At 40.2% G+C, this 12,567-nt stretch overlaps 1 protein-coding gene across 3 annotated transcripts in view; it reads right to left on the bottom strand.

Annotated features, from left to right (window-relative positions):
• LOC123511859 overlaps positions 1-12,567 on the bottom strand; it is a 298,637-nt gene that overhangs the window by 28,285 nt on the left and 257,785 nt on the right. For all 3 annotated transcript variants that reach the window (XM_045267909.1, XM_045267911.1, XM_045267910.1), the window contains exon 4: positions 6,548-6,674. In XM_045267909.1, coding sequence (XP_045123844.1) covers positions 6,548-6,674 — 127 coding nt within the window. The remainder of the gene's footprint in view (positions 1-6,547; positions 6,675-12,567) is intronic.

Genomic DNA, 12,567 nt, shown 5'->3' with positions numbered 1-12,567 from the left:
GGAGGAAATTCAACTAGCCTGAGAGAAAGGCCAAAAGATGTATTATCGTATAGAGGGGAGGATAGGAAAAACACGCGAATGAAGAATAAGAAAGACAATAGCAAAAAAAAAAAAGTTAAAGAGAGCAAAGAATAAATTGAAGTGGTGTAAAAATCTCTAGTCATCAGTAATACTATTTAACGCCTTCAATGCCATGACGCTTTTTCATATTCATTCTGCTCACTATTTGGTGATTTTATACAGCTTCAGATACTTATGTGGGAAATTAAATTGGTGAAGACTACGGCCATTAATCTTCTGACCTTCATAGACCCTTCCTAATGTCAATAAAATGGTCTAATAGTACACAAAACTCATAGTAGAAATGTGTCCTAGTACTGAAGGAATTAAGGTCTAATTTATACATAATCCTCTTATAACAACTTCATTAATTTCAAATACATTACATCTTGTCCTAAAATGTTCACTGACAAAGCTTTTTCTTCTCTTCATCCTGGTTTGATCTTATTTCAATCATTCACTACATTATTTAAGATGTTATTTCTATCTCCTTTCAAAAATGTGTTGTAAAATATAAGCTTGAACCAATTATACATAACGCTCTATTCTTATTACTAACCCGCAGCTCTCGTGTTGTATCCCTTAACGCACATTTCAATCATCATGAACGGCAGTATTTAAGAGCAAGTTTCCATCTGAACCATTTTTAAATCTATCAACCTTAAACACATTACTCATCACCCTATCCTGCTTATTAACCCTGAGAACATTGTCTACATTTCCCTGGCTCCATCCTGTCACTTCAGCGACTTTATTGCTATGGTTATGCTTTCTGCTAACATTCTGGAAACTGAGGAAAAAACCGAACAGTGACGCATAAAAAGGAAGGAAAATGGATTATATTCCGTTTTACACCTAAGAGCTACTTCATCCTTTCAGTACCATGCCGCGTTTCCATATTCATTCTGGTTACCATTTCGCGATTTTATACAGCTTCAGAAACTCATGTGGGGATTAAAAATAGTGAAGAGTAATTAATCTTCTGACCTCCATAGATCCTTCCTAATGTAAACAATACCGTCTAATCACACCCAAATTCATGGTAAAAAACGCGTCCCAGAACTGAAGGGGTTAAGATAATGTGGCAGAAAATGATCTGCCTTCAAAAAACTTCAAATGCACTGCACGTGTTAAATACCTCGGTCTGCTCCCCTCCACCTTCAATGTATTCTTCCTTCAATTTGCCACGGGGAGCTTCAGGAGGGAGCCAATAGGTCACCGTCTCCCAATAAATACATTACAATTTTAGCCTCTCGTTCCTCCCTTTGTAGCACGAAAATAAGAGTGTGTGTTTCCAGACCCACTTTATATTCAGACTTGCTGGCCTCTGTTAGTGCAAATAAAAACTAATATACATATATCCTTGTGGACTCTGGGTGAGAGAGAGAGAGAGAGAGAGAGAGAGAGAGAGAGAGAGAGAGAGAGAGAGAGAGAGAGAGAGAGAGAGAGAGAGAGAGAGAGAGAAACACATTATTAAGAGCACCAGCGCAACGCCTCCCTTCTCCTGACGCCACAGGATTAATGTTACCGTTGTGGAGTCAATTAAACTTTTGCCAAGCTCAGAATTTCTGTGGCTGGCTGGCCGGCTGGCGGCAAAAACTCCCTCCCACAATTACAACTTGCATTCAGTATTATTTCACTGAGTAGCTTCCTGACTTTGGGAGAAAACTGGCGGGGCGCTGCTCACTTGTGTGTTGTCGGGTGCACGCTTGTTGACAACTTACCGGGGAGAGAGGCAAGTGGTCGGTTTAATGTGTTTGTGTTGTGTAGTGGCGCGTGCTAGTACATGAAGCAGAAGCAACCCAGAACAACAGTGTATTGTGCAAAGCAGAGAGAGATTACTGGGATGGTATGGTCAGTTAGTCAGCCTGTGTGTATGTGTGTGTGTGTGTGTGTGTGTGTGTGTGTGTGTGTGTGTGTGTGTGTGTGTGTGTGTGTGTGTGTGTGTGTGTGTGTGTGTGTGGCTGGTGGTCAGGTTATAGATTATAGATTACAGCCTTCTGTTGTCCGATGTCCCTTTGTGCAATGGACAATGTCTCCTCTCTCTCTCTCTCTCTCTCTCTCTCTCTCTCTCTCTCTCTCTCTCTCTCTCTCTCTCTCTCTCTCTCTCTCTGTAGATCTGTTCATTCCATTTGATTACCCTGAACATCCATGTTATATTTCTCTCTCTCTCTCTCTCTCTCTCTCTCTCTCTCTCTCTCTCTCTCTCTCTCTCTCTCTCTGTGTGTGTGTGTGTGTGTGTGTGTGTGTGTGTGTGTGTGTGTGTGTGTGTGTGTAGGGATAGCAGTATAGGAAGAGGAGGAGAAGGGGGAGGAAGAGGACGAGGTAACAACGCACTTGTACGAACACTTAACATGACTATTCCAGCGATCACTTTGTCCTGTTTTCCAGAGAGAGAGAGAGAGAGAATAACCCCCTACCCCTACATCCCACACACCTACACCCACACAGACAAACACATCGGAAACCATGAAATAAGGAAACACACTGATGGACACAGCAAGCCTCAGATCCGCCCCTCGCTGGCTGAAATGAACCACGCGGCCTATTCATCCACTATTCAAACCTCTGAAATTCATGACTCCATCTCGCAGTCAATAAATCCACAGCACCGTACCCTTCCATACAATTGGAGACCCGAGCTGGCTGGTACAGGGGCCGATGGGATGGTTAGAACTAAGGGAGTAGTGTATGTATGCTAGTTCTATTTTTTTTTTTTTATGAAAGAGACGACGACTGGCCAAAAGGCAACAAAAATATAAAGAAAAATAGCTCATTCAGTTGCCAGTCTTTTTAAGAGCCGATAGTTTAGCCAAAGAATAGGGACAAATATCCTGAAACCTCCCACATGAATGTAGTCAAGTCATAGGATGTTGGAAATAGTTAAATTGTTTCCTGTTAATTGTATCGTTATGTATTAGTTTTGTTGCTGTCTTTTAGTTTGATTATTTCCTTTTATTTCTATCGTTATGTACTAGTTTTGTTGTTGTCTTTTAGTTTGATTGTTTCCTGTTAGTTGTATTGTAATGTGTTAGGTATCCCTCCTAAAATAACACGAACAAAATTACAAATACAGGAGAATTTCAAGAATTGTTAGTTAGTATCTCTAATGATCTAGTTTTGTGCAGACGCTCAATCTTTTGGGAAATTTACGGGGACCAAATATGTGTGTGTGTGTGTGTGTGTGTGTGTGTGTGTGTGTGTGTGTGTGTGTGTGTGTGTGTGTGTGTGTGTGTGTGTGTGTGTGTGTGTGTGTGTGTGTGTGTGTGTGTGTGTGTGTGTGTGTGTGTGTGTGTGTGTGTGTGTGTGTGTGTGTGTGTGTAAAAAATGCAAAATATAACTTTTCTAACTGTTCTAACTGATTTAACTAGACAATGCAAGAGTCAGAAGTCGATTAACCCCACAAAACTCCATTAATTGTATTTACCTTATCCTCAGTCTTACGTGGTCTGATCACCTGTCAATCTAACTATACCTATCCCTTCTTTCTCTCAATCGTTAGAGCTTAAGTCAATTTGCAATCTTACAAAACGTGACAGCTGAGGGAATTTAACCAAAGTTTCTAAGGAAGGAAAGTGAACTCAACACTAGCCATCTCAGAAATGAAGATTATTATACTTTACTTTGTCTGTCTTCGTTAGCTTAAATATCTCGTCTTCTACACGTGTATGATTTTTAAGTTTGTGAATGAATGTTTATGTTACATGTTATTTTAGTTACTTTACGTGCTGTGGTTGTATTTGTTTAGCGTCTCTTGCTTGTCTTCCCCTTTATGGTGTGTGTGTGTGTGTGTGTGTGTGTGTGTGTGTGTGTGTGTGTGTGTGTGTGTGTGTGTGTGTGTGTGTGTGTGTGTGTGTGTGTGTGTGTGTGTGTGTGTGTGTGTGTGTGTGTGTGTGTGTGTGTGTGTGTGTGTGTGTGTGTGTGTGTGTGTGTGTGTGTGTGTGTGTGTGTGTGTGTGTGTGTGTGTGTGTGTGTGTGTGTGTGTGTGTTGGAGCGGCAGAGAGGGGGGAGAGGAATGTAAACCCACTCAGGAACACACTATTTACCTTTATGATTTATTTCACAAGTTACAAAGCTAAGTTCAGTTAATACCTTTGTCAAACTAACGCTCTCACTGACTCACATAAAATCATTCATCACTGAACACCAAATACTTCACAGATTGAAATCCTCTCGTGATGTGAAGAACTTCCTAAGATACATGGAGTTTCAATCACTTAATATACATATTTTTCTTGCCCTCCTAACGCTCACCTTTAAACGCATTACACTCCTCGTCTATCTTTTAAAATAAATCTTTTTTCCCGCACTCCTATGAATGCCAGAAGATTCCCAGCTTCTGAATGTGACGCTGCTTTCACAGAATTCTGGTCTGAAGCACTAATTCTAATCCTACACTTCTCGTATTCAATTTCCTCGGTAATTATGAGATGGCACTTTCCTGTTCCCAATTTTACAGCTTGAGTAATTAGGCCTAATATTACATTATACATTATTATTGTTATTATTATTATTATTATTATTATTATTATTATTATTATTATTACTATTATTGTTATCATTGGTGTTCCTGCTCTTATTGTTGCTGTTGGTGCCACTGTTGTTGTTTTACATACATTTTTTTGCAGAACTGGTAATTAATTATAACTACTATCACATTTAGGCATAGTTCGTACGAAATTCTCAATATAGTCAGATTATTAACTAGATATGTTGCAACTACAATGCGCCTGTAGAATAATGACAAAACAATTATCATTACCGGATATAACTGTAATTATGAAAGAAATACAACTCTAAAACTATAATATCATAAAAGTTACTCAAAGCTTTCCTTAAAATTCCTGTTCTTTTTTCTTTCTTTTTTTTCTTACATGCATTTAAGTGAAAATTTTCTCTGGTTAGGATCAATATAAGAAATAACAAAAAGATACAATAACTACAACAATTTCCAAACAAAATGTAGCAAATGTACTTAACGTTCTAGAATATTGACTTTTTTTTCAATATTTACTTGATCCTACGATAATCATTTTAGTGGGAGCGACAGGAGAGCTTTTCAATCCATCATTCATAATACGACCATATATTTCCTAATCAGTTTGTGGAAATCTGATTAATTACTCCCCAATAACACTGCGTCATGGTATGTAGATTATAAATATTTGGAATGTAAATGTTGTATATATTTTCCAGATATTGATTACTCTCTCTCTCTCTCTCTCTCTCTCTCTCTCTCTCTCTCTCTCTCTCTCTCTCTCTCTCTCTCTCTCTCTCTATGACTGTCTTTTCTCTTGATTCATTTCACTTGTTTTAAATCTTTCCATTTTTCTTTATATTTCTCTCTCTCTCTCTCTCTCTCTCTCTCTCTCTCTCTCTCTCTCTCTCTCTCTCTCTCTCTCTCTCTCTCTCTCTCTCTCTCTCTCTCTCTCTCTCTCTCTCTCTCTCTCTCTATGACTGTCTTTTCTCTTGATTCATTTCACTTGTTTTAAATCTTTCCATTTTCTCTCTCTCTCTCTCTCTCTCTCTCTCTCTCTCTCTCTCTCTCTCTCTCTCTCTCTCTCTCTCTCTCTCTCTCACCTAGCACGAGTCACCCTGCAACCCCTCACTTTAATATTTCTCATCCTATTTACCTCAGATGAATAAACGTTATGTAGTTACAGATCCTCCTCTTCTTCCTCTTCTTCACCCTCTTCCTTCTCCTCTTACTCCTCCTTAGCTATTCTTGTCTTTTCTTCTCAGTTAATCTAATACTTTCTATCAGATTAATGTACTTTTTAATCTTTCTTCTTTAAATGTTCTCCTCCTCCTGTTCCTATTCCTCCTCCTCCTTCTCCTTCTCCTTTTCCTCCTCGTCCATGTCGATCACTTATCAATATATCAAGTTTCTCCTTGCACGTCGCCTTGAATTGGCTTTTTTTGCTCTTCTCTTATCTTTTATTTTTCGTCTCTAAAGTCTTTCAAGTCTTTCTGTTTCTTGGAAGTCTTTATCGTCTAATATTTCTGCTTCTCAAATTTCAAACTATTTTTCATGCTTTTCTTCCTCTCGTACTCTCCCTCACAACTACTTCATTTTTCCCTTTTTTTTTTCCCCATTACTGGTTTTCTCTCTGGCCTTTATCGCTCCTACCTACCCTATTTTCCTCTTGCTCCCCCTACCTACTCCTTCCCGTGGTCCTTCTATACCTTCTGTTTTCTTCTCTCCTTCCCAATCTCCCATTCTACCTCTTTCAGCCTTTATGCTCGGTCCACCGCCTCCTTTTCTTTCCTTTCGTCTTCTCGCTGCCTCAAACTGCCTTTCAGTCTTCTTTCCATCTCTCCACATTTCTTCTCTCAATCTTTGCACGCTTTTTTTCAATCCTCTCCTGTTTCCACTTCTCACCATCCCACTTCCTTTCTCTCTCCTATTTCCACTTTATTGCATTTCAACATACTCTTTTCACCTCCTGGCTCTTGTTTTCATCCCGTTTTTTTTTTTTTTTCTTACCTGACCGAGGGGGAGCTTCTGAAGATAGCGATGTCAGGGGCCGGAAAGACGCCTTCCGCCCTACAGGTGACTGCCACAGTGTCCATTCGGGGCTTGTAGTACGTCAGGGTCATTTCCGAAGGAGGCGCTGTAGGAAAAAAGAGAAGAGAAGGCGTCAGGTGGCTCAAGATAATGAGGAGAAGGAGTTTAAGTGGACTGGCTGATTAAACTGTGGGTGTTGCGTGGTGGTGGTGGTGTTGGGTGGTGGTGGTGGTGGTGGGGAGGTATGGTGGTGGATTATTGAGAGCTGTAAACAGTGTGGGGAGGGGGGTGTTATTGAGAGCTGTAAACGTTTGAATGAAGAAAGGGAGAAAGGGAGGAAAAAACAAACGAAAGAAAGGAATAACAACGTGAAAGGAAGGAAAGAAAAGAAAAAACCGAAGGGAAAGATGAATAAGAAAACTGATCAAGGAGACATCAATAAATAAAAGAAAATAACAAAGCTACACATACCCGAACAAAAAGGCCTTCGTTATGAGAGAGAGAGAGAGAGAGAGAGAGAGAGAGAGAGAGAGAGAGAGAGATAATGCAATCTGTGGTGTTGTATTACTGTACCATCAACCAGTTCGTTCAGTCAGCCGTTAATCGCGTGGCTGACCTCTCTTGACCCCGCAGCTTTCCTGACCCTCCGTGGCACCACTTCACTTCTCCCGGATCACTGCTGGCTCTTCCAATCGTCTCCTATCACAATCGCACGCTTGCATAAGATATCTTCATTGGTTCTATCACAGCAATAACATCAGAAATGGAATGCGCACTGCCAGAGAACCTTCCACCTGAACCTATCTCAATTTAACACCCTTTTTCCTGCCCCATTTTGCAGCCCAGTGCCAACAGCGATGCTAGTCTTGATGTATGCAAGTTTCTGTGTGTTTTCGTCACCGTTTTCCCTCCCGACCTTGTTTTGTGTTCTTGTGTGTCAGCATGTGTGTGTTTAGGGAATTTCTCACCGATATTGAGGTGCATAAGTTGCCTTGCGCTCTTGCTTTTAAGGTTCGTGTGTTTGTGAAAGGTTTCGTGCACTGCTGGTAAGAGAGGAAGGAGGGAGGGAAACAGGCAGTTGTTTTGAGCTTAGCATGAGTGCGATTTTAGCTCCTGCAGTGGAAGAAGGAGGTGGAGGCGGACGGAGAAGCTGGAGAAAAATGTACAGAAAGAAAGGAGGTGTCGTGAAAGAAGTATCTCAAAATGGTAAAGGTGCTGAGGAAAGAAACAACGAAAGAGAGAAAGAAAGGAACTGACAGAGAAGGAGGGAGAGACTCAGGAAATAAATGAGGAGGAGGAGGAGGAGGAGAAAAAGGAGGTGGTGGTGGTGGTAGTGGTGGAGGTAGAGGTGGTGGAGGTGGAGGTGGAACAAACACTCACACAACCTCTCCCTCACGCCCACTTGACGGTCTCTACAAGCACATCCTTTGAGGCATTTCTGGGGAGGTATAAGAGTGTACTGTGGCGGTGAGGAGGGCGAGGGAAAGGCAGTGCGAGAAGACCGTAAGAAGGAGAGATTTATGCACACCAGGACAGGAAGGAATGTAGAGAGGCTAACTAAGGCTCACTATCCCTTATGTCCTCCAATATTTGTACAGCAATTAGAGTTGTTTTTCCTTTGAATATTTGACTGCATACCCTTCCTTACTGTCTTGCAATATTTTAACGGCAATTTTCATATTTGGTCTTCCTTTGACCTTGTTATTAGTGTCACTCCTCCCCCTTTAAAAATCCATAGTAGCATATTAGTTTTTCTTTCTGATGTACTTCTTGCTACTCATGTCACTAATACGAGAGTTACGCTGTGTCATTAGTTGTCTCTTCTTCTCACAGGCAAATTACAGAACCTACAATTTCATATACATCTTTTTGTTAGTTTGGGCTTTAAGAGGAATAAAGTTAATATCCAAGTAGTAAATCAATTATAATCTATCTTGTTTTTATAGTACTACTTAAAAATAGTGAAAATAGATGAAAATGCAGTAAATGTTTCTTTTTCTATTGCAATCATTTAATTATTTTCTAGTGAAAAAATTGTTATTTTCCTAGAAATATTTTTTTCCTAAACGTGCAATATATTTATTATCAGAGCGGACTTTTAATTATCATGACCTGTTAATTGTTAGTATGTACTACCTTTTATTGTAGTAATTTCTCTCTCTCTCTCTCTCTCTCTCTCTCTCTCTCTCTCTCTCATTGACTGAATACAGATCATCTGACTGTGTGTGTGTGTGTGTGTGTGTGTGTGTGTGTGTGTGTGTGTGTGTGTGTGTGTGTGTGTGTGTGTGTGTGTGTGTGTGTGTGTGTGTGTGTGTGTGTGTGTGAGAGAGAGAGAGAGAGAGAGAGAGAGAGAGAGAGAGAGAGAGAGAGAGAGAGAGAGAGAGAGAGAGAGAGAGAGATACTACCACCATTACAACTATACTACTACTACCACTAACACAACCACCACCACCACCACCACCACCACCACCAACACTACCACAGCTGCTATTACTACTACTGCTACACCTACTACCACCACAAGTACTACCATCACCACCACCACAACTACCACCACCACCACCACCACCACCACCTCTACCTACTATATGTGCAAATGAGAACGTGCAATATTCATTATCAACAGCAGGAACAACAACGCGTCCATTGCAATACCTGTGAAATTATTGCAAGGCGTGATAGTTGCGCTACTTCCCCGAGTCTCTCTTTACCTCCAAATTGCATAAGGACGCTTGGGCTACCATTACACAGCGGTTGCTTCGCCCTTATGGGGGAGGGTCGCTCGGGGCTGGTTTTAGAAGATTGTATGCGAGTTTCGTTCATTTGTGTATCTCGCTTTTATTTGCATATTGATCTGTGTGTATGTATGTTTCTCTCTCTCGATGTCTCTCTGTCTCTCTGTCTCTCTCTCTCTCTCTCTCTCTCTCTCTCTCTCTCTCTCTCTCTCTCTCTCTCTCTCTCTCTCTCTCTCTCTCTCTCTCTCTCTCTCTCTCTCTCTCTCTCTCTCTCTCTCTCTCTCTCTCTCTCTCTCTGTGTGTGTGTGTGTGTGTGTGTGTGTTTTACTCCTCCAACTTCTTTATAAAATTTTTCACGTTTCTAGTTAATGCAATATTTTACTTGTATTCATAAATATATTTAAAAACTAACAATTTCTGTGACGAAATGAGGATAAAAATATAAACTCTACCTTTTAGTTTTCTGTTTGCAGCAAAGTTCACAAGGAGCACATTATATATTAACAAATACCACGCCACTGCACTTACAAAAATGACACCAAAATAAAGGAAGTGTTAGGATCATAGAAAGAATGCAAAAAAAAAAAAAAAAATAGAAAACAAGCGACACTGGAACCATCGCCGTCACAGTTCTCCGTTTTTCAGTCAAAATACACGGTTTATTTTTCCGCCTTGTATTCCAAACTTCAGCGCTGGTTTATCACAGTGTCATTTTTTCTCTTCTTGCCGACAAGCGCTCCTGTTCTCGTCTCGTATGTATGTAAGGATCTAAGTATGTGTGTGTGTGTGTGTGTGTGTGTGTGTGTGTGTGTGTGTGTGTGTGTGTGTGTGTGTGTGTGTGTGTGTGTGTGTGTGTGTGTGTGTGTGTGTGTGTGTGTGTGTGTGTGTGTGTGTGTGTGTGTGTGTGTGTGTGTGTGTGTGTGTGTGTGTGTGTGTGTGTGTGTGTGTGTGTGTGTGTGTGTGTGTGTGTGTGTGTGTGTGTGTGTGTGTGTGTGTGTGTGTGTGTGTGTGTGTGTGTGTGTGTGTGTGTGTGTGTGTCGATGACCTACCAGTAAAGGTCACATTCAGTTGCCAGGACAGTTAAGGTCATCAGAGGTAGTGTCATTCCTCAATATTTTAAGAAATGCCTGACAAGGGTTTGCTGTTTTCTCTCTCTAGCTCTCGCTCTCTCTCTCTCTCTCTCTCTCTCTCTCTCTCTCTCTCTCTCTCTCTCTCTCTAGTCATAAGTATTTTTCCTTTCCTTATCTCTTTCTCTTCAGATCTCTCTTTCTCTTCAGATCTCTCTCTCTCTCTCTCTCTCTCTCTCTCTCTCTCTCTCTCTCTCTCTCTCTCTCTCTCTCTCTCTCTCTCTCTCTCTCTCTCTCTCTCTCTCTCTCTCTCCTACAATTCATATACATTGATTTTTTCTTCATCTTTTTTTTCTGTCTATTGTTTGCATTTCTCGAGTTCAATGCAGTCTTTATCCTTTCTCTGTTGTTATCTATATCTCCTTCTATTTCTCTTTCTATCTACGTTTTTATTAATTCTTCTCCCTTTCTTCCCCTCTTTCTCTTTTCAATGTCTCCGTTTCTCTTTGTAGTCTTCGCTCTCTCTCTCTCTCTCTCTCTCTCTCTCTCTCTCTCTCTCTCTCTCTCTCTCTCTCTCTCTCTCTCTCTCTCTCTCTCTCTCAATATTAGTTATCCTTCCCTGCCTTATCTCGTATCCCTTTCCCCTTACCTTTTCTTGCTTCTCTCTCCACCACCACCTTCAGCACCACCACCATCGCCATCGCTACCATCATCACAAGCCCTCTGGCCACACCTAAAGGACCTATTTCGCTAAGTTGATATATTCATGAAACCTGTCTGGAGAGGATCACTTCCCTCCTCTCATTTATATTTAAATTGTGAGACCCTGCATTCTTCCTCCATCCACCTTCTTGAACAATACAGGCAGGCCGTGAGGGTGTTGTTGGCTTTACTTCATCATCCTTCATTCCGTGTGTATGAAAAGAGTTCGGTGTTCGGGTGTTCAGGTCAGTGTGCTTAACTTAAGTGGCTTGGGTCGGTGACTTCCTTGACCTCTTCAGTACCAGGGAATGTTTTCATAAGTGTTCTGCTTACTATTTGGTGATTTTCTACAGCTTCAGGAACTTACGTGGGGATCAAAATGTGAAGACTCAGGTCATTAACTCCTTCAGTACTAGGACACATTTTTACCTTGATATTTGTGTACGATTAGACTATTTTACTTACATTAGGAAAGGTCTATGACGGTCAGAAGATTAATGGTCACAGTCTTTACTATTTCAATCACCTACATGTGTTTCTGAAGCAAAATGAATATGGAAACGCTTCATAATAATGTTTGGATTAATCTTCTAACCTTCACAGACCCTTCCTAATGTAAATGAAATCGCCTAATCGTATCCAAAACTCAATTTAAAAATGTGTCTCAATACTGAAGGGTTAACTGGTTGTAGTTGACGTAATCAGGAATTTAAAGTTAGTTTTCTTGTTTTTTTTTATATATATATATCAGGATTTATCGTGTGAAAGGATTTAGTCTTGTTTTCTGTTATTGACATCTGTGACTTTTAATTCAAGAGATTGCACTTGATATTATTAGGATGTTGAGTGTGTATTCTTGATTCTAATGTTTTTTTTTTTTTTCAATCAGGAGCTATTAAAGTTTTCAAGAGTGTTCTAATGGTTCCAATAGTAGATTTTCATGGATTGTTATGATTTGAAAAGTGTCTTCTCAGTTTTAGAAAGACTACCTTACAATAGGTTTGAAAGAGATTATTAAAATTATCATTCGTACTTTCATTGCTATAATGGTATTTTTCTAAGGAGTATTAAAACTTCAAAAGCGCTTTCTTGATACCAGTAATCGTTTATAAACAAGGACACTTTCAACAGATTCCAGTGTAGTTATGAAATGCCTGATGCATTTTTTTTCATTATTTTAAAACTTTTGCCTCATTAAATGGGAGGAAACATTGTGAAATCTAGACTAATGTGGTGTACAAAAGTTGTCCTGACGAAACCTCAAAGTGTTTAAAAGAATACTACCTTACGTTAAGTTACATGAATATTTTTAGCGCCTTGTCTAATCTTTCAAATGAACTACATTGAGGATAGCAAGTCTTATGAATGAAGAATATTATCAACATATTCTCACGTGCTGTCAGACTGAATAAGATTTGTTTCCAAGGTGAGAGTAGTAGTAGTAGTAGTAGTAGTAATAGTAATAGTAGTGGTGGTGGTGGTGGTGGTAGTAGTA

The sequence above is a fragment of the Portunus trituberculatus genome, chromosome 32 (genome assembly GCF_017591435.1).
Source record: "Portunus trituberculatus isolate SZX2019 chromosome 32, ASM1759143v1, whole genome shotgun sequence".
In the NCBI taxonomy this organism is placed as follows: Eukaryota; Metazoa; Arthropoda; class Malacostraca; order Decapoda; family Portunidae; genus Portunus; species Portunus trituberculatus.
This window is presented reverse-complemented; position numbering and strand designations above follow the sequence as displayed.